Raw genomic sequence first — 20,657 nt, forward strand, 5'->3', positions numbered from 1 at the left:
TGTTAGAAGCCTGGCCTCCAATGTGGAGGGGCACCAATGTGAAGAGGGCCAAACCAGTGTTAACTGTCAGTGTGCCTGTCTTAAAGGAGCCGGAAGAATGCCTCCAGAGGGCTGCTGGGATAAGTCCTGGACTGTCCACCTATTTCTTTGAATATTCAAACAGAAGTCCAGGGCTCAGAGATGGGGAGAGCCAATATGGCTGCTGCAGGCCTGAGAGAAATCAACACAGAAAACGTAAATCTACCTGAGACTCTTTCTCAACCAGAGAGGAGGTAGGGCTCCACTGTTCACTTCACAGAGGCCACAGTGTCAACTTGACAGGAGGAGGTGCTTGCTCTATGTCCTCTCCTATCATGAAAGTGACTATCACAGACAGGCTCTGTTATGTTGTATGAGGTATCCACTAAGCTTTAGAAAGAGTAATTCTATAAATTCTGTTAAGTACCCTGACCCTTCGCCTAGGTCTAGAACTGATGGTACTGAGAATCACTAAAATATGTTCATTTAGACAGACCTATGAGAGTTGTTGGCAAAAGACTCAGCGTAGTGGGGTTTAATATAACTTTTGAGGTTCTGGATATGGTCCTACCAATTCAATGTTTGGTATTTTGGACTGAAAAGCACACTGTGTCTTTCCAGAGATTGCGACCAGTTTGGATGAAGAGAGTGAGGTGCATCTGATACTGTAAGTATTTTCAAGGGGAGGATGGATACTGGGACAACTGAAGCTATGACTAAGTGCTATTTTTTAGGCTAAAATTCTGGTTTGTCCAAATCGAGCCCCAAAGTCCCCCAACCTTCCGTGCAATCATGGTGATGATGTGAGGAGCCTCTCCAAATACATGACTGAATCACTAGTGACATCCAGTTAGAGATCTGGCCATACTGAAACACTTTATACAAATGGAATAGAGGACAAAGGAATTTCTGTCACACTCATGCTTTGGATATATCAGCACAGGACAGTATGTGAGGCTGTGAATCCACCAGGCAGTTGGGAACAAGCAAGATTTATCTGCTGGCAAATAAGTTTCCACCACACCTAATCATTCTTTCATCTAAGTGCATCTTGATCTTCTCAGTCCTGGACATCAAAGTAGTCAATTACTGGCTCCTTGGTTATTTTATGTAAATTACTGCTCCCAGAATTCCTGAAAACCAAACAAAGAATGATCAATCTTTTCTGTGGGGAGGAAACAGATTCAGGTCTTCAGAAAGTTAAAAATTAGCTAATGTACCGTTTGTAAAGCTCTGATAAGATAGCAGGGCCAACATGAGCTGGGAACTTGAAATTTGGTGATGGGCATATAGGGGTTTGCTATATTAATACTGTTCTTGCTACTCTAAAAACTTTCCACAATAAAATTTTGTACAAAAATAAAGCAAACAAGGGGAAAAAAGAAAGACAGCATAGCCTACACACGCCAATGACTCCACAGGTGGTACTGGACACAGCTGTTGAATAAACATGGAAGAACACCCCTCACATTTCCAAAACCACTGCCCATGTTGGATATGCAGCTGTGCTGACTGAATCCAGGCCTCCTGCTTCCTGGGGCAGAGCAGGGCTGGTTCTGGGGAGCTACATGGCCCTACGTGCTGAAGCTGTGCCCAACAGGCAACACCTAGCTGTCCTGTCCAGTCCCATGGGAACATCCAATTGCTCTAACCCTCATGGTGACCTTAGAAACTGCCTTTTGCACCCTCCCAAAGGTTCTGTGTAGGAGATACTGCCAGAGCTCTGCATGGAAGGATGAAGCAAGAGTAGGGACTCCTCTAAGTGTCAGAGCAACTTTCAGCAATGCTGCCTTGGTTATGGTAGGGCAACTGGCTTCCCTCCTGGCAAGGGAGGAAAGGGAGAGGGGATCGTGCTCGTTCCCTGTTCCTGGAAAACTTGCTGCTTGCCAGTGTGATTTTCTTTTCCCTCTAAAGCACAAATACAGTTGACCCTTGGACAATGCAGGAGTTAGGAGCACAGACACCTCCATTAAGTTGAAAATCCACATATAACTTCTCATTCACCAAGAACTTGACTACCAACAGTCTGCTGTTGACCAGAGGCCTTACAGATAACATAAACAGCCAATTAACACATATTTTGCATGTTATATGTATTATATACTGTATTCTTAAAATAATACTAGAAAAAAGAAAATGTTCTTTCATATTGTTGCAAATCTCCTAAAGAGATTTTTCCCCCCAATGTATTTATTGAAAAAAAAGAAAGGCATATTAAGTGAGTCCATGCAATTCAAACCCATGATGTTCAAGAGTCAACTATTTTTTGCTGTGAAAAATGATTCAGACCATATAAAAGTAGACAGAGCAAAACATGAAAGTCCCCCTTTCATTGCCAATTCCCCTCACTCCCACAATCCCCCTTTCATCTCCAGAGTAACTGCTGTGAACGATGTGATGGTCCTAAATCATCAGGTGTGACAGAATGAATCCACTCTGTCACCATTCACACTGTGAAGATTATGTACAGTGACTTCTCCTTCGAGGGGAAGTGGGTATTATAAACATCAACCTTGGGACCCTTCTGGCATGAACAAATGTGCCCAACATCCCAGTCAAACTACATATTTTAATACAGCACTCCAAGACCAGGCTCCAGGAGGCTGCTGACGGCTGGTACAGCTTACGGTAGTGCAGGCCCTGCTGGCTTCTCTGAACAGACAGGGCCCTTTGGGAACAGCTGAAGAATCCTTACTTGTCTGTCTGATGTCTGTGATGAGGAATTGGTGGTGGAGGCCGTGTCTGCATTTCCCTTTCAAGTACACCTGTCAGCGTGGTAGGAGGACACATGGACTTCCCTCTGATAAAATTATTGAAAAGTGAGAATTACTTGTGGAGACAGGCTGACAGCTGGAAATCCAGCCACGATTTTCACTGTGCTGCTGCCTGAGTCTCCCTACTCGCAGGCAGGGTCACCTTTCCTTCACCCACCTCCCTTATCCCTCATTTTCCCTTCCCACCTTCCCTTCACCTACCTACCACTGCCTGGCCTGTTGCGTGCCTCCTCTCAACTCATACTCGAGTTTTCTTTAGAAATTCTTTCTACTTCCCCAGGTCCTGACAGTGGCCCTAGGTCCTCCCATCCCCTCCTGGCTCACTGAACTGCCTGGTTTCCTTTAATGGCAAACACTGATTACAGGGGATGCCTTGAACTACGCACAATCCAGCATTTTTTCTGTTTCAAGCCAAGAGGACAGAAGGGAATATGTGATGGGCAGGCACTCAACTCAGGTCCCGGGGTCTGCTGACCCTGGGGAAATGCTGCCTCAAGTATCTGATATGCATACTTTAGGTGTATCTGCCCTGTGGATGGAGGCGAGGGCTTTGCTCTGGTTCAGACCTTTGGATCATTCCCAAGACCAGAATTTCCACCTATTCTTCCAAGAGAGGAAGTAAGGAAAACAAGTATCAACAGATCCTGCTTCCCAGGTCCAGTCTGCCCCGCTAAGCAGTTCCTCCTGTGATGGCAAGATCAACCCACCTTACTGCAGTGACCACGATGTTGCGCTTCGGTTCACTGTCATAGCTCACACTCTCTAGGCCATACACCTGGGCCAGGTCGTGGATGATCCGGCGGTGGTCTCTGTTCATGGGAGGGAAGCAGTGGCTCTTCTTAATATTCTTTCCCTGTATTGAGGGAAAAGATGACTGATTGGTAAAGTCATTTTGAAAATAGAGTTTGCTTACAAAAGTCCTGCCCACCACATCAGAATAGCCTAGGTCAATAGAGGTGGCTGAGTTTGTAGAGGCCCACAGTGTACAGCATTTCACTGACTGCCAAGAAAGCCAAGGGGTTTGGAAGGATGAGGGCTGATGTACTTTCTTCATCTATTCTGTGGGCCACAAGAGTAGCAGCTGGCCAGAGTTAGGTATAAAGGGTAAGTGAGCTAAGACTTAGTGGACAGAGGGGGCCCATAACTGGGGAGTGAGTGATAGTCCCAAGAACTAAATAAACTGCAGATTTGTAAAACAAAAAAAATCACATTTCTTATATAATATGTTTTACACTACAAATTATGACTATGCAGATACAGACACACAACCACAGAAATACATTTGCTCAGGTTTTCTAGTTAGGAGAGGAACAATGATTCCATTTTTGTCCTCTGTGTTAATATCTTGCTAGGAAGTGGGAACAGAAGGCAGGAAGGGTGGAAGGGAAGGGGGTAAGGGATATATTAGGAAGGAAATCCATCTTTATTAGATATAGGACTAAAGCAGCCATTTGTCTCACTCATAGTCCCCATGAATGAGGAGAGAGCCACCATAGGGTTCGCGGATTCTGACTAAATTAAAGCTACCCCATTGACACCCTGGCTGCCTCCAGAACAAAGGCTTCACTCTTTTGAGAGAGTTCATCCTATTACTCTGCAGCTCTAGTCATTCAACTTTTTATCTTTACCCAACAGTTTCTTTCTTGCCTTTGGGGTAATAAAGATCCAAGCAGTATGTCCTATCATACATTTAATTTAAATGGGGATATCTTTTCTGAACCAGGACAAAGCTTCCATGGAAGTTATAATGGCTGGGATTTTGGGAAAGATAAGGATCCTCAAGGAAGTTGTGACTTTTCCCTATAACCATTCTACACCAACAGTATTTCTGGGACTTGACTTTTTTTTTTGATTATCTGGCCTTAGAGACATGTCCAGTTTTGACTTCAACCTTATTCACGGCTTCCACAAGGGTTTCCATTTCCTTCTCAATGTCACTGACAAACTTTAAGTCCTTCCTGAAATGAGAAATCACCAAGTTAATTTCATCTGTTACTGCTCTTCTGAGAATCCCTTCCGCCCACTCTCTCTGCCTGTGGGACAATGGACAATGTGGCAGAAAAACTGCAAAGGCCAGGAATTGTCAGGTAACAGAAGGTCGACTTGTATGACTTGACTTTGTGTTTGAACAAAGGAAGAAAAAGGAGAAAACAAACATGTGAAAGGAGAAGGAGAAATAGCCATAGGAGGGCAGGAGACAGGAGAAAATAAGAGCTGTTTCTGCCCAAGTAAGAACCCACGTGACTGAGACCTGAGTGAACTGAAGTGGAACACAGCCAGTGATCCTTCAATTTTAGCTAGTCCCACCTTAGAGAAAGCCCGACCTCCTACCACAGGGGCCATACACATACATACACACACAAACATACAAGCTCAATTCTTCAAGGGGACAGTTTTGAGAAACCAAGGATTTTTATTAAATATCATATAATCTCATATAATAGATATATAAGCTTTAACTAGCTCAATCACAGAGGAGTACATATTAGTTACTACATCTTAGTAGACCAAACACTTTTCTACTAAGCCTCAATGAAGAAAGTAGGTGACAAGTTACATACCTGGCATCTTCTTTCAAACTGTCACTGAATTTTGACCCTGAAGAACGTACATTGAAGGGATCAGAATCATCGCTGATATGAAAAGCCTCTGCTAACTGCCTGAAATTAAGAAAAAAGTATGTAAATTTAAGGAAAGGAGAGGGAGGAAAACTATCTTAGAGTAACAGAGAATGCCCACCATGTCCTAAGTTCTTTATACATTAATGATCTCATTTCAGTAGACCTGATTACTAAGTAAAGAATCCTAGCAACTTGGGACAAGATATGGTATTTTGTTTACAGAAGAAAATAAGCAAGACAGATTGATATGGTCTGACCAAGCCATGGGTTGACACTAGGGATGTGGATTATTTGGTGAAGAGAAGAAGGCTGGGGGAGTGAAAACACTAGGAATGGTCCAATGGGGAATGTCTTTCTCTGATATTTCACTTACACATCAGATACATAGAGTAGACATATAAATATTAAAAATAATCACCTTATAAAAAGTCTGGAAAATACAGGAAAGAATTCCATTAAGAACACAGGCCCTGTATTTTAATAATTTCCTTTCAGATTCTTTTCCTTTTAATTTTAAGTAGTTGCAATCAGTATATATAAAATTTTGTGACTTTTTTCCCTCTATCATATATGATTAGCATTTCTCATATAACTATTACTACAGTTTTCACATTTACTATTTTAATAGCTGCATAACCTTCTAATTACGTGTGTCTTAGAATTTGTTTAAACACTCTCCATTTAGGTTTTCTTAACATTTTCTAGTTTTTCAGTATTTTAAGTCATTCACTCATCTAATATCTCTGAACAAGCAGCTTTTAAGATGATTTCTCTGGAAAATGTTCTAGATGTCGCGTTACTGGGTTAAATGGTATCAACATCTGACTCTTGAGCAATGCAGTCGAAGTGGTCTCCACAAACTGTCCACTTCTGTTTTGATTAGCAATGTACAAATCTCATGGCATCTCATCAACACTCAGACTTAAGTCATTTTTTTTAAAAGATAGATAAAATTCATCTTAGATTTAGTACAATTTTCATTTACACTGAGACAGGGGTCTCTTTTAAGTTTAATGCCCACAAGAATCTGGTTTTACAGCAGTAGACTCATAGACAATGAGAAGTGACTATTGGTTACTGTGGGGGATGGATTAGGATAGGTGGGTGGGGAGGGTGAGGGGGATGAAGGGGCACAAAAATTTTCAATCATAATATAAGTTAGTCATGGGAACAGTAGTACAGCATGGAGAATATAGTCACTGATTCTATAACACCATTCTATGTTGACAGATAGTCACCACAATAGGGCGGATGAGGATTTAACAATATGGGTAACTGGTAAACCACTGTGTTATATACTTGAAACCAATATAAGATTTTGTATCAGTGACACTTCAATAAAATTTAAAAATCTGGTTTAAGCCTAACTGAAATTTTCAAGAGAATTCCTAAGGGGCGATCTTCTGATATTCTGATTAGTTGCCAGTAACTCAAATTCAAACACCAGTATAATATACCTGTGGGCTGAATTTGGTCTGCCAGTTTTTTGTTTTTTTTATTAAGGTATTATTGATATATACTCTTATGAAGGTTTCACATGAAAAAACAATGTGGTTACTACATTTACTCATATTATCAAGTCCCCACCCATACCCCAATGCAGTCACTGTCCATCAGTGTAGTAAGATGCCACAGATTCACTATTTGCCTTCTCTGTGCTACACTGTTTTCCCCATGATCCCTCACACCATGTGTACTAAACACAATATCCCCCATCCCCTTCTCCCTCCCCGCCCGCCCTCCCTCACCCCTCCCCTTTCGTAACCACTAGTCCCTTCTTGGGGTCTGTGAAGTGCTGCTATTTTGTTCCTTCAGTTTTGTTTCATTGTTATACTCCACAAATGAGGGAAATCATTTGGCACTTGTCTTTCTCCACCTGGTTTATTTCACTGAGCATAATATCCTCCAGCTCCATCCATGTTGTTGCAAATGGTAGAATCTGTTTCTTTCTTATGGCTGAATAGTATTCCATTGTGTATATGTACCACATCTTTATCCATTCATCTACTGATGGACACTTAGGTTGCTTTTATATCTTGGCTATTGTAAAAAGTGCTAGTCTGCCAGTTTTTTATTTCTGCAACAAAGTATACACTTGCAACTTTAGATAGTATTTTGTTTTTTAAATTTGCATTTCTTTTTTTCTTAGGTCAGTGAGTATTTAAGAAAGAATCTCTATATAGTGGGGCCATTATGTTACCACTCTAAGATTGAGGAGAAATTCAAAAGGCTTTCAAAAGAGCCAGTTCTAATCAATAACTAACATTTACTGAGCATCTATGTGTGCTGCTTTGTACCAAGAACTTTATGAGTATCATTCTGAGTTTCAATGTATTAATCCTCACAACTCTGGGTGGTAGATACTATTATTGTCAACGTTTCCACAGATTTTTAAGAAAATTAAAGCTTAGAGAAAATACATGACTCTCCCAAGGTCACATAGCTAAGTGATTTGTGAAGTTAGGATTTAAATCCAGATAATCTGACTCTAGAGCTCTGGCTCTAACTACTATAGAATACTGTTTTACTGTCTCTCAGCGACACACAGGTGCACTTCCATGTTTTGGAGGTCTTCTGTGTATTCACTAGATTTCTGAGTACTCAGGACTCTTTGCTCACATTTTACAGCTGAGAACATTGTGACGGATGGTTTTTAAAGGGCAAGAACTTTGAATAGCAGTTATTACAAAGTTACCATAAGGTTCACAGCAAAGGAAATTGGGGTAGTGCTTTTCATCATCACGTTACCTCATATACACTTAACCACTTAAAGAGGTACTGTTAACAATTGTTGAAAATGTCAAACTTCAAGGTAAAACAGGACTATACTTTAACTGCGCTTGTTTCTGTTTACTTTTTTATGTTGAAAAATTTTCAAAGACAAGTTACAAGAATATTAAATGAATTCCTACACAGATCTTCCTCAATTTATGATGGAATTATGTCCTGATAAACTCATAACAAGTAGAAAATATCCGTAAGTTGAAAACGCATTTAATACGCCTAACCTACCAAACATCAAAGTTTAGCCTTAGTCTACCTTAAACGCTCAGAACACTTACATTACCCTACAGTTATGCAAAATCATCTAACACAAAGTTTATTTTATAGTCAAAGTATTGAATATCTCATGTAATTTGTTGAATACTGTACTGTAAGTGAAAAATTTAATGGTTGTATGGGTACAAAATGATTGAAAGCATACCCATTATTTACCCTGCCACTGTCCAGCATCACAAGAAAGTATATACTGTGTATCACTAGCCTGGGAAAAGGTCAAAATCCAAAATTCAAAGTACAATTTCTACTGCATTATGTTATAATGCAACATCATAAAGTAAAAAAACTGTAAATTGAACCATTATAAGTCAGGAACTGTCTGTATACCCTTCACCTAAATTCTCTGATTGTTAACATTTTTACAGGGCTATATGTTCTAATAAATTTTGTTAGAACCACAAAGTTTGTAAGTCATTGAATAAGTGCTCCTTAATCTGATAAAGAGTATTTTCTTTATATTAAACAACTTATAATAAACATATTTAGTGTTGAAATATTTAATAAATCAGGAATATCTATTATCACTACCTTTTATTCAACATTGTACTAGAGGCCCTAGCAAGTGCAATAAGGAACAAAAAAGAAAAAAGTTGAGAATTGGCAACAAATAAAACTGTTATTAGAAAAGTACATGATTGTATACGTGCAAAACCCAAATGAAGCTACAGATAAACTATCAGAAATAAGTGAATTTAGTAATTCACTTGTGTATTTTTTTGTTTCTGGTAAATAGAAGTCAACAAACATCAATTATATTTCTATATGCCAGCAATAAGCATTTAGAAAATTTAAACTTTAAAGTGATACAAGAAAAAGATACCATTTATAATGGCATCAAAAAAAGCAAACAGCAAGGAATAAGTCTACTGAAAGATGTACAAAATCTCTGTACAAAAAACTATAAAATACAACTGAGAGAAATCAAAGATATGAATAAATGGAAGGATAGTTCTTGCTCATGAAGTCAAAGACTCAGTATTATAAAGATGTCAAATTTCTCCAAATTGATCTAAAAATTAATACCAACTCAGTCAAAATCCCAGTAAGTTTGTTGGTAGATACTGATAAGCTAATTCTAAAATTTAAGTGGAAATGCAAATGGCTAATAGCCAAGACAATCTTGAAGAACAATGTTTGAAGAGATACACTACCAGATATCGAGACATGTTAAAAAGGTACAATAACTAAGTGTGATACTAGCGCAATGGAACAGAATGTTTTCAGGAATAAACACATACATGATAAAAATACTTAATTTAAGGTGGTACTAAATAGCACTGGGAAAAGGACATTTTGATAAATAGTGCTGGTCAAATGTATATTCACATGGGGAAAAAAAGAATCGTGATCATTCCTTATACCATGCTCAAAAAAAATCAGTCCAGGTCAACTATACATCTAAATGTGAAAGGTGAAATAGACCTTCTAGACAATAACACAGAATATCATTATGACCTCAGAAGAGACAAGTATCTCTTAAGCAGGACTTAAAACATTATTCACTAAGGAGAAAGTCTGATAAAGTGGGCTACATTAAAATTAGAACCTTCTGTTTATCAAAAGACACTATTAAGAAACTAAAAAGTGAAGGCATAGAGTGCAAGAAAATAATATATAAAACCAATAAAGGATTCATATCCAAAATACATAAAGAACTCTTACTAATCAATATGAAAAACACAAGACGATTAAAGTATAAGCTAGAGTGGAAAGGGCACTTCACCAAGAGGATGTCTAAATGGTCAATAGACATGAAAAGGTGCTCAACCTCATCAGTCATCAGGGAAATATAAATTAAAAACTCAATGACATCCAGCTATATATCTTTAAGAATGGATTAACCAATCAAGCGCTGACAAAAATGTAGATCAATGGGAACTATGTTCCTGCTGGTGAGGGTAATTTGGTACAACCACTTTGGACAATGTTTGGCATAACTGACTATGTTGAATGTATGCATATCCTATTAATCAGCAACTCTACTCCTAAGTTTATTTGTAAAAGGAATAAGTACATACATACCAGAATGCAAATATAAGGATGCCATTATTTGTAATAGCCGAATACTGACAACAACACATATATCTATTAATCATAGACTGGGTAAGTTATGATATATTAATACAGTAAAATATCACACAGGAATGAGAATGAACAAAGTACTGCTACATGTAAGAACAGGAATGGACATCACAAATGTAATGAGAGAAGCCAGACAAAAATAATACAAACTAAATCATTTAATAATTTATATAAAGTTCAGAAACACAAAACTAAAGTTCGGGAAGTAGGGATAGGGTTATACCTTTGTGCAGTACAAGAGAGGGTTCTGGTAATTTTCTATTTTACCCTGGGTGCTGATGTACACCAGTGTATTCACTTTGTGATGACTCACTGATCTGTATACTTCTGATCTTTTATTTGTGTGTTATGTTTCAACAGAAAAATTCATTTAAAAAGTGTTTAAACCTTTTAACTCCACTGGAACCTGGAAGTCTGCTAATCACTAAGTATGCTGTGGCATGTGGTGTTTATACCCTGCACAAAACCACACAGGCTCATGTTTTAGAAACATATTGAAATCACCTAAGTGGTTTATCCTTAGACACTTCAATTATTGATGATCCAATTTCTCTTGCCCTCCAACAGCAACAAAATAGAGAAGGTGCTAGGCAAATGCTTGAAGGGTGGGTTGCTCCCTCCTAGTAACTTCACAGGACTGAAGGACAAGTAGGTAAACAGCAGTTGAAATACTTACTTTTTCCTCTCCAAGGCTGAACACTCCTCATCGCACTCCAGCCTTGAGAAACAAATGAAGAAAATAGAGTCAGGGTATAGGTTTCACTGTTCCTATTCAGCAATAAGTTTTTGGTCAATCTGGAAACAGAGCAGACTTGCCAAATGATGGCTGGATGAGGTCCCCCTTTAGCATAGGTGGGAAGGCCTCTGGGTTATGGGAGTCTAAGAGTTCTCAAAAAGGCCTCAAAATGTCCCCTGGCTGCTTAGCCCACAAAATGCTTCCAATGCACCTCTGACAGCTCTACCTCCCTCTCTCAACACTCAACACAGCCACAACTCTGGTTCTCTGTTCTCCTCTGGGTTGGGCTGAACACATCTAGGTCTCCGCTTCCTCTAGCTACTGTTTGGAGTGAGGCCTAGACAAGTCTCCTCTGGTCTTAGCTATATCCTGAGTAGGATTCACTGGACTGGAGTACGTGCGGTTTCTTAACAACAAATGTCTGTTGAACACCTAATATGCGTGCAAGGCTTTATTGTAGGGACTGAGAAAAATGAATGGTTCCTGCTTTCTGGAAATTAAGTCTAATAGTAGAAAGAAGACATAGCTACACCTTTAAAAAATTACCTGGCTTGGTGAATTTCCTTCTTAGTAATTAACTTGCTGATTTCCACTGAATCTCCAAGCTGCATATCTGTTATTTTAGAGGCCATGGAAATAGCAGCTATTCTGAAGTTTAAAAAAGAAAGGGAAGAAAAGGCATTTATTGCACTTTCACAAGAAATCTCCTCGTACAAGGCACACTGAAGACTTCTTTCAAGGCAATCAACCACTGGATCATTTGTGTGGCCTTGGAAGCCCATGTGTTACGAACTACCCACAAGTTTATGTACTGTCTCCTCAATTACATTCTATGCAACTCATAGAAAGTGATGAGGTAATTCATTCAGTACCCTCTTGAGTATCCAGGCTGATGCCTGGCACTCAGCAGGCATTCAAACACCGCCACTCTGATGTCTGCATACTCCTAAAATCCACCTCTGCATCTAATCAGAGATAAACACAGCCATCTGTTCCTAACACCTCCACCTCTGTACTCACAATTCTGTATGACCACAGGGGCCCTAAGATTTCAGGAGGCTGCAAAGACACCTCAAAGAACAGTTAGAAATCCCCACCCCAGGGGAGGGGCAAAGGCCAGGGTCCTGGCTTTGTCTCCACAAGTGGTGGGATATTAAAGCAATTCAAGCAACTTCAGGACATCTTCCCTTCTATGGATAAAATGAAGGTTCCTGTGGCCAGAATTCTCACCTGGCCCTGGTTGGCTAGCTCACTACACATGTGTGGGCAATACATTGTTATTGACTATATATAAAGAGCTCCGTCCAGTGCTCTGGTCGATACGGTGGCACAGCTGCAAGGCTGCAGGAGAGCAGAGCAGAGGCTGGAGTGGTGGCAGCACTGAGGACAGAGGCCCAGAGGACGGCTCTGCGGATAGAGAGGCCCAGAGGCAGAGACTGGCTTTCTGCATGCAGACTCGCTATGAGTGAATGGGATTTTAGTGATTCACCAGTAACCGTGGAAATCAAGTTGGGTATAACCCTTTCATCCTGAGAATGTTCTACTGTCATTTCTTTGGTCACACTGAATCCATAGTGAACCTGCCCGGGGCTGACACCCATTGGCAAGACACCTTCTGATCTCATGATGTAGTAAGAACAAAAGGGAAATAGAGGAAGACGGAGGAAGAGAAATACAATGGTTATTTTACAAATTAAAGTTAGGGAAGGGAAATTACTTTCCTAAAGCCAGAAAAACTAGATTTAGGAAAATTTATTTAAAAAACTTTCCAACCTTTACAAAGTTTGCCTGGACCTTAAGATAAACACTTGAATATCCTTTACCTAGATCCACTAACTGTTAAAATTTAAGTAGCATTAACCTTTGATAAGTACTGGATGCTTCAGAGCAAACCATGTTCTCTTTTCTTCGTCCACATTCACACTGTAGCTCTATCTGAAATCAGATTAACATAGAGCAATGTTTAGTGCATGGAAACCACAAAAATAGGCAGGTTTCACTTTTAAAGCCTCTCTCAAATCAAACCATGGCAGAGAATAGAGAGACAGTGAGTAGCTAACCTTCAGGATGGAAGAAGCTAACCACACATGCAAACTGACCATGTGGTAGTTGACATACTAGGAGGAAGTGACCGGTCTCCAGTGCCCCTTTCTGGGAACTATTCCTGTCCTTAATCCCGCCAGAAGCAGCAGGTCTAAAATAAAGTTTTTACCAGGACCAGTGAAGGCCTAATCAACTCCACTCATCTCTGTGCTTTCTTTTCACCTCCTTGCGAGGTGGGATGGGGTGGGGTGGGAGTTGGGTGGGGGGGTTTGCTTCATACCTCAGACCAGGCTCAGAGCCCAGTCACATGCTCTCATAGCACCCTCTACAAGGGTGTAACTACTCTTTCACCAGTTAGAATTATCTGAGCAATTAGCATCTGTCCCATCTAATTGAAGGGACCATGTGTCTTCAAAATACTCAAATATTTAGTTAATAAATGGAGTGGACTATCAGATTCTCTCTTGACACTTTGATGTGAGGGAGACAGAGACTGTGGTCAGGGGGTAGATGGTACCTTTTAAACTAAAAGGCCATGTTGAACTAGGCAGACAGAAACCTGTACAATTTACTCCACTTTTCTTTTGTTAACTCATGTGTAGTTCCTTCCAACCAATGACCCCTATAAAGATGTGTACCCAGGTGTCACCACGGGTAGTTCTGGGCACATTAGCAGCCCCCAGAGCCACTCAATGACCCCACGTGGAGCCAGAAATACCTTGGTTTTACAAGCAGTCACAGGACAAGGAAAACCGGGGTGGCAGGGTGCCATACATGGGTGGCCACAGTCAGTTCTGGGGGTGGCGCAGGGCTGCTTGCAGGCCTCATCCATCAGACACTCTCCCTTGTGACAGAGTCTCTGACACTTGTGCATTCCACACAGTAGCATGGCACTGCAGGGTAATCCGCAAGAGATGTCAACCAGGTGGCAGGGGATGTTGCTTCGTAACTAGGAGACAGAAGTAGCCAGATTCTCATCTCTGTGTGGGATTTGGGGTGAGTTTTAACTTCCTATTTAAACACCTCTGAACTTTCAAATGTCCTTTTTATCTGAAAAAAACGAGGCTGATTTTCAAAGTTTGAAAAGTTAGTCTGACAAGAAAACAAATCTGAACCTTATTTAATAGTCCAAAAGGATTTGTGGTAGCAGCCAAGTCTGACCTGGGACACAAAATTACCAAGGTGGGTAACAAGCTCCAGGAAATCAGTTAACTAGGGAGTACTTGAAAATGCTCTGACGAGAGAGATCAGATAATCATTACCCTCCTTTGCAAACAGCTAGGGCATTGAGTAAACAAACAAGCCCTGAGGGCAGGGGCCCAAGGTTTCCAGACTGCTGGCAGGGCTGTTTTATGTAAATACTCAATGTAATTAAATATATGTCTTCTCACATCTCTCAATTCATGATCTTCATAGCTTTAGGCAGCTCTGTCATTTAAAAAATGAAGACACAATAGGCCATGGAACCCCCACCCCCACCCCCATTAATTTTTTTATTGAGAAATCACCTTCTAGGATTTGTCACTCCAGGGAAAAAATGCTGGCATTTATTCCTGGGGAATCAAAGGTTACTCATATATTCACTCAAATTCTTTCAAAAGCCCTCAAAATGAGGAATATATTTTGACTCTATTGACACATTAACTTTTATTCTTGAAGAGGCCTCCAAAGTCTAGGATGTGCATGCTTCTAATCACTTTGTAATCAGTATTTTGGTAGAACGTAGTTCTTAATCATTAAAAACCTTCCTACTCTACTAGCAGGGAACTGGGGATAGTTTCGACACATGCTTTGCCTTCTGTTGCCCCCTCCGCACATTACTTGCCTATCATCTCATTATCCCTCAGGATGTTACTTCCTTCACAACGCCTTCCCTGGTAGGGGGCCATGCCATCCCTCTCAGTAGTTAGTAACTTCCCACACTCCTGCACTTACAAGACTATTTAACCATCTGCCTCCTGCCACAGAGTGAAGGTTCTGTTAGGCAGGAAAATAGATATGAGTGGGGGTGGAAAGAGAAAAAGGCTAGGAAAGTCCACTAAAAAGACCCAGAGTTAATCAATTAAAGCTAAAAGGCCAGGAGCAAGTTGGCCTGGAATGTCTGAATATTCCCCAGATAAAGGAGGGTACCTCAGCATAGCCTATGTCTTTATTACGTTAATCATACAGGCCCAGTTTATTTTTTTATATTTTGTTATCATTAATCTATAATTACATGAGGGACATTATGTTTACTAGACTCCCCCCATCACCAAGTCCCCCCAACAAACCCCATTACAGTTACTGTTCAGCATAGTAAGATGCTGTAGAATCACTTGTCTTCTCTGTGTTGTACAGCCCTCCCTGTGCCCCCCCATTATACATGCTAATCATAATGCCCCTTTCTTTTATTTTTATTTTGGTATCATTAATCTACAATTACATGAGGAACATTATGTTTACTAGACTTCCACCTTCACCAAGTCCCCCTGAACAAACCCCATTACAGTCACTGTCCATCAGCGTAGTAAGATGCTGTAGAGTCACTACTTGTCTTCTCTGTGTTGCACAGCCCTCCCTGTGCCTCCCCCAACATTACACGTGCTAATTGTAATGCCCCCTTTCTTTTTCGCCACTGGCTTATCCCTCCCTTCCCACCCATCCTCCCCAGTCCCTTTTCCTTTGGTAACTGTCAGTCCATTCTTGGGTTCTGTGATTCTGCTGCTGTTTTGTTCCTTCAGCTTTTTTTTCTTTGCTCTTATACTCCACATATGAGTGAAATCATTTGGTACTTGTCTTTCTCTGCCTGGCTTATTTCACTGAGCATAATACCCTCTAGCTCCATTCATGTTGTTGCAAATGGTAGGATTTGTTTTCTTCTTATAGCTGAATAATATTCCATTGTGTATATGTACCACATCTTCTTTATCCATTCATCTACTGATGGACATTTAGGGTGCTTCCGTTTCTTGACTATTGTAAGTAGTGCTGCGATAAACATAGGGGTGCATGTCTTTTTCAAACTGAGGCCCAGTTTATTTTTTAGCTTTACCTAATGCTGTTTTTTTTCTCCTTCTGGCCCTAATCAAGTAGTTTGTAACCTAGGTAACTAATTTACCATGCAGGCCCAGCCGTAAACAACATAGTAAAAGGCAGGAAGGATTCCATCTTAAAGATTGTATTTTAATACCCAAGAAATTAAGAAGTAAGATTCCTAACTTACTCTTTAGCAAAACACAATAACTCAGCCCACCTTGGGAGCTGCAGACAGCCTTATTTGATATGCTCTTGGACCAAGACTCTGGAGAAATCAGAACAGGAAGTTGCCTGTGTTAACTTAATTCTAAGAATTTAAAGATCAGTTAACAGCTCTGCACCCCTAGGCCTTAGTCACATACCTGAAGAATCCTTAAAAGGGGGAACCCCCAACCTTCCAGGGCACTCCTCTCTGAGGTTGCCCACACTTTGAAAGTGCATAACCTTTTAACTTTAAACTTTCTCCAACCTTTCAGGGCGCTTCTCCTTGCTGAGGTGGCCTGTACTTTTTCTCTTTAAGTAACTTTAAATAAAACTTTTACTCTGTTTCACTACCGTGTCTCTGCCCTTCAATTCTTTGTCGCGGCGGGGACAAGGACAGAAGAAAATACACAATGCTCCCCCAACAGTTCCACAAGGACAGGCCCAGAGATTCACTTCTGATCATTAGCACATAGTGGGTATGTAATAAATATTTGTTGAATGAAATCCTAATAAACCACCCACACAAAGATGATACATAGATATCTTTGACTGGTTACTCTCAGAGGAAGTGAGATTTAAGAGGAAGAATAAAGAACTATGTTTTGTCAAAACTTGTCATTAAAAACTATGACTTGAGAACCACTCAGGAAGTGGAGAAAAACATGTCCATCAAGATAAGGATACTGAAAGCACGTTGTCATAGGGTTTTAAGAAATGTTGGCTAACATGAAGTAAAAGGAACAGGTTACAATACAGTATAATCTTAATATTAAGTAGGGCAAGGTTTCTAGTAGTCTATATACCAGAACGTTAAGGTATTTCTGAGTACTTCCTTAATTATCTCCATGGCTATGTATTTCTTACAACAAAAAAATTTTAAGTGCTTTGTTAGGCAGGAAAGTAGATATGAACGGGGTGGGAAGAGAAAAAGGCCAGAAAGTCCACTGAAAAGACCCAAAATTAATCAATCAAAGCTCAAAAAGCCAGGAGCAAATAAAGGTGGGTACCTCAGCATAGCCCATGTCTTTATTGTATTAATCATGCAGGCCCAGCTGTAAACAACATAGTAAAAGGCAGGAAGGATTCCATCTTAAAGATTGTATTTTAATACCCAGGAAATTGAGAAGATTCTTAACTTACTCTTTAGCAAACAGACAATAACTTAGCCCACCTTGGGGCCTGGGCAGACAGTCTGTTTGATGTGCCCCCAGACCAAGACGCAGGTATCCAGGGAGAAATCAGAGCAGGAAGTTCCTTGTGTTAAGTTAATTCTAAGTATTCAAAGACCACTTAACAAGTCTGCACCCCCAGCCCTTAGTCACATCCCTAAAGAATCCTTAAAAGGGGAAACCCCAACCTTTCGGGGCACTCCTCTCTCTGAGGTCGCCCGTACTTTCTAAGTACATAACCTTTTAACTTTAAATTCTCTCTTTTCAACCTTTCAGGAGGCACTCCTCTTTCTGAGGCCACCCACACATTCTAAGTGTGTAACCTTTTAATCTTAAACTCTCTCCAACCTTTCAGGGCACCTCTCCTTGCTGAGGTGGCTGTACTTTTTCTCTCTTTAAGTAATTTTAAATAAAAATTTTACTCTGCTTAACTATTCTGTCTCTGCCCTTCAGTGCTTTGTCCCGGCGGGGACAAGGACCGAGGAAAATACACAACGCTCCCCCAACAGCTTCAAGGGTCTAGAATGAGTGCCAAATACAGTTTAGAGACTAAGAATGAGGGCAGAAGTCCTTCCTGGTAGTGGCGATGAGGTGGTGGAGGTGAGACTGGTAGAAGGTGTTCTGACCCAGCAGTGGGAATGAGGAACTGTGGTGGACATAAAGAGAAGGAAGAGTGGCATGCTGGTGGAGAGCCCACCTCCACCCTTGGGATGCTCTCACTGTTCACTTTTACCTAGGCTAGCAACCTCTCCCCCTGCTGGTTAGCCCAGAAGTTGTCTCTGAACACAGTTCATGTTCTCAAGGCCAACTGGTGGAATTTCACTTGATTGGAACTAGATTAAGAATGATAGCAGAATACGAGAGGATTAAAGATGGTGGCGTGAGAGGAGAGACAGAGGCTTCCTCCTAAAACCGTATACAATTAGAAAATATAGTTGGTGCAACTAATCCTGAGACAGCAACAGGAAAGAGGACTGCGCCAGACTGCATACACCTGGAGAAAAGAGCAGACCTCACAGAACAGGGTAATGTACCAAAGCTATGGCCCGGTGGGACCCAAACCCTTTTCCTACCCCAGCTCACTGGCGGGAGGAAGAGAAATGGAGCCGGGAGGGACTGGAAGGCCTGGGACTGCTGAATACCAAATTCTGGAGACCTGCGCTGGGAGCACAAACCTACATTTCATGGTGCTTTCATGAGACTCGCATGACTACTGGGTTGGAAAGTTAATACAGGCAGAGTTCCTGGGGAGACTGGGATTCCGGCCGCTTGTGGAAAGCAGGGATCCATATCCGGCTGCTCTGGTACAAAAGCTTATACCTGTGTGACCAGCCCACTGGCTCAGGCAATGGAGACAGGCACAGGAGCCGGGAGGCGGGGAACAGCTCTTTCCTCCCCCTAGGCACCAATACCACTACCCTGTGGCCCCTGACATTGCTTCAGGGGCTGAGCAGCTCCAGAGTAGAGCTTCTGGACACTAGATGGCGCCATATACAAATATGAAACGCCAAAGGAACCTGGTCCAGAGTAAAATTAAAATAACTCTGGAGAAAGATTTAAATGACATGGACCTTATGACTCTTCCTGAAAGGGAATTCAAAATAAAAAAATAATCAACATGCTAATGGAGGTACAGAAAGATATCCAAGAACTCAGGAATGAATTCCGGTCAGAGGTCCAATTGTTGAAGAGCATGATGGAGGATATTAAAAGCAGGCTGGATATGGTGGAGGAGATGATAAATGGAATAGAAACTAAAGTAGAGGACTACAAAGAAGCTGAGGCACAGAGAGAAAAAAAGGATCTCTAAGAATAAAAGAATATTGGAAGAACTGTGTGACCAATCCAAGTGGAACAAATTCACATTATAGGGATACCAGAAGAAGAAGAAGAGAGAGAGAAAGGATTTCTCAGATCACAATGGTATGAAACTAGAAATAAATTACACAAAGAAAATGGAAAACCCCACAAACACATGGAGGCTCCACAACATGCTCTTAAATAACCAGTGGATCAATGACCAAATAAAAACAGAGATCAAGCAATATATGGAGACAAATGACAACAATAATTCAACACCACAAAATCTGTGGTATGCAGCCAAGGCTGTGCTAAGAGGAAAGTATACTGTATTACAGGCCTACCTCAAGAAAGAAGAACAATCCCATATAAACAGTCTAAATTCACAATGAAACTAGAAAAAGAATAACAAATGAGGCCCAAAGTCAGTAGAAGGAAGGACATAATAAAGATTAGAGCAGAAATAGAGAAGAATAAAACAATAGAAAGAATCAATGAAAGCAAGAGCTGGATCTTCGAGAAAATAAACAAAATAGATAAACCCCTAGCCAGATTTATCAAAAAAGAGAGTCTACACACATAAACAGAATCAGAAATGAGAAAGGAAAAATCACTATGGACACCACAGAAATACAAAGAATTATTAGAGAATACTATGAAAAATTATATGCTAATAAACTGGATAACCTAGAAGAAATGGACAACTTTCTAGAAAAATACAACCTTCCAAAGCTGACCAAGGAAGAAGCAGAAAATCTGAACATACCAATTACAAGCAATGAAATTGAACTGTTAATCAAAAACCTACCTAAGAACAAAACTCCTGGACCAGATGGCTTCACCGCTGAATTTTATCAAACATTTAGTGAAGACCTAATATACATCCTCCTTAAAGTTTTCCAAAAAATAGAAGAGGAGGGAATACTTCCAAACTCATTCTATGAGGCTAGCATCACTCTAATACCCAAACCAGGCAAAGACTTCACAAAAAGAGAAAATTACAGATCAATATCCCAGATGAACACAGATGCAAAAATACTCAACAAAATATTAGCAAACCGAATTCAAAAATACATCAAAAAGATCATCCATCATGATGAAGTAGGATTTATACCAGGGATGCAAGGATGGTATA

The 20,657-nt window shown here is 40.5% G+C and overlaps 1 protein-coding gene across 2 annotated transcripts in view; it reads right to left on the minus strand.

Annotated features, from left to right (window-relative positions):
* Window positions 1-868: 868 nt before the first annotated feature.
* The window catches only part of NFX1 (nuclear transcription factor, X-box binding 1), a 75,466-nt gene continuing 55,677 nt past the window's right edge, over window positions 869-20,657 (minus strand). For both annotated transcript variants that reach the window (XM_017654429.3, XM_017654428.3), the window contains exons 16-24: window positions 14,053-14,283; window positions 13,153-13,226; window positions 11,838-11,939; window positions 11,232-11,273; window positions 5,354-5,452; window positions 4,684-4,750; window positions 3,500-3,645; window positions 2,714-2,818; window positions 869-1,151 (exon numbers count right to left, since the gene is read on the minus strand). In XM_017654429.3, the coding sequence (XP_017509918.3) occupies window positions 1,079-1,151; window positions 2,714-2,818; window positions 3,500-3,645; window positions 4,684-4,750; window positions 5,354-5,452; window positions 11,232-11,273; window positions 11,838-11,939; window positions 13,153-13,226; window positions 14,053-14,283 (939 nt within the window). In that variant the 3' untranslated portion in view covers window positions 869-1,078. The remainder of the gene's footprint in view (window positions 1,152-2,713; window positions 2,819-3,499; window positions 3,646-4,683; window positions 4,751-5,353; window positions 5,453-11,231; window positions 11,274-11,837; window positions 11,940-13,152; window positions 13,227-14,052; window positions 14,284-20,657) is intronic.

This window comes from Manis javanica, chromosome 2, assembly GCF_040802235.1.
Source record: "Manis javanica isolate MJ-LG chromosome 2, MJ_LKY, whole genome shotgun sequence".
Lineage (NCBI taxonomy): Eukaryota > Metazoa > Chordata > Mammalia > Pholidota > Manidae > Manis > Manis javanica.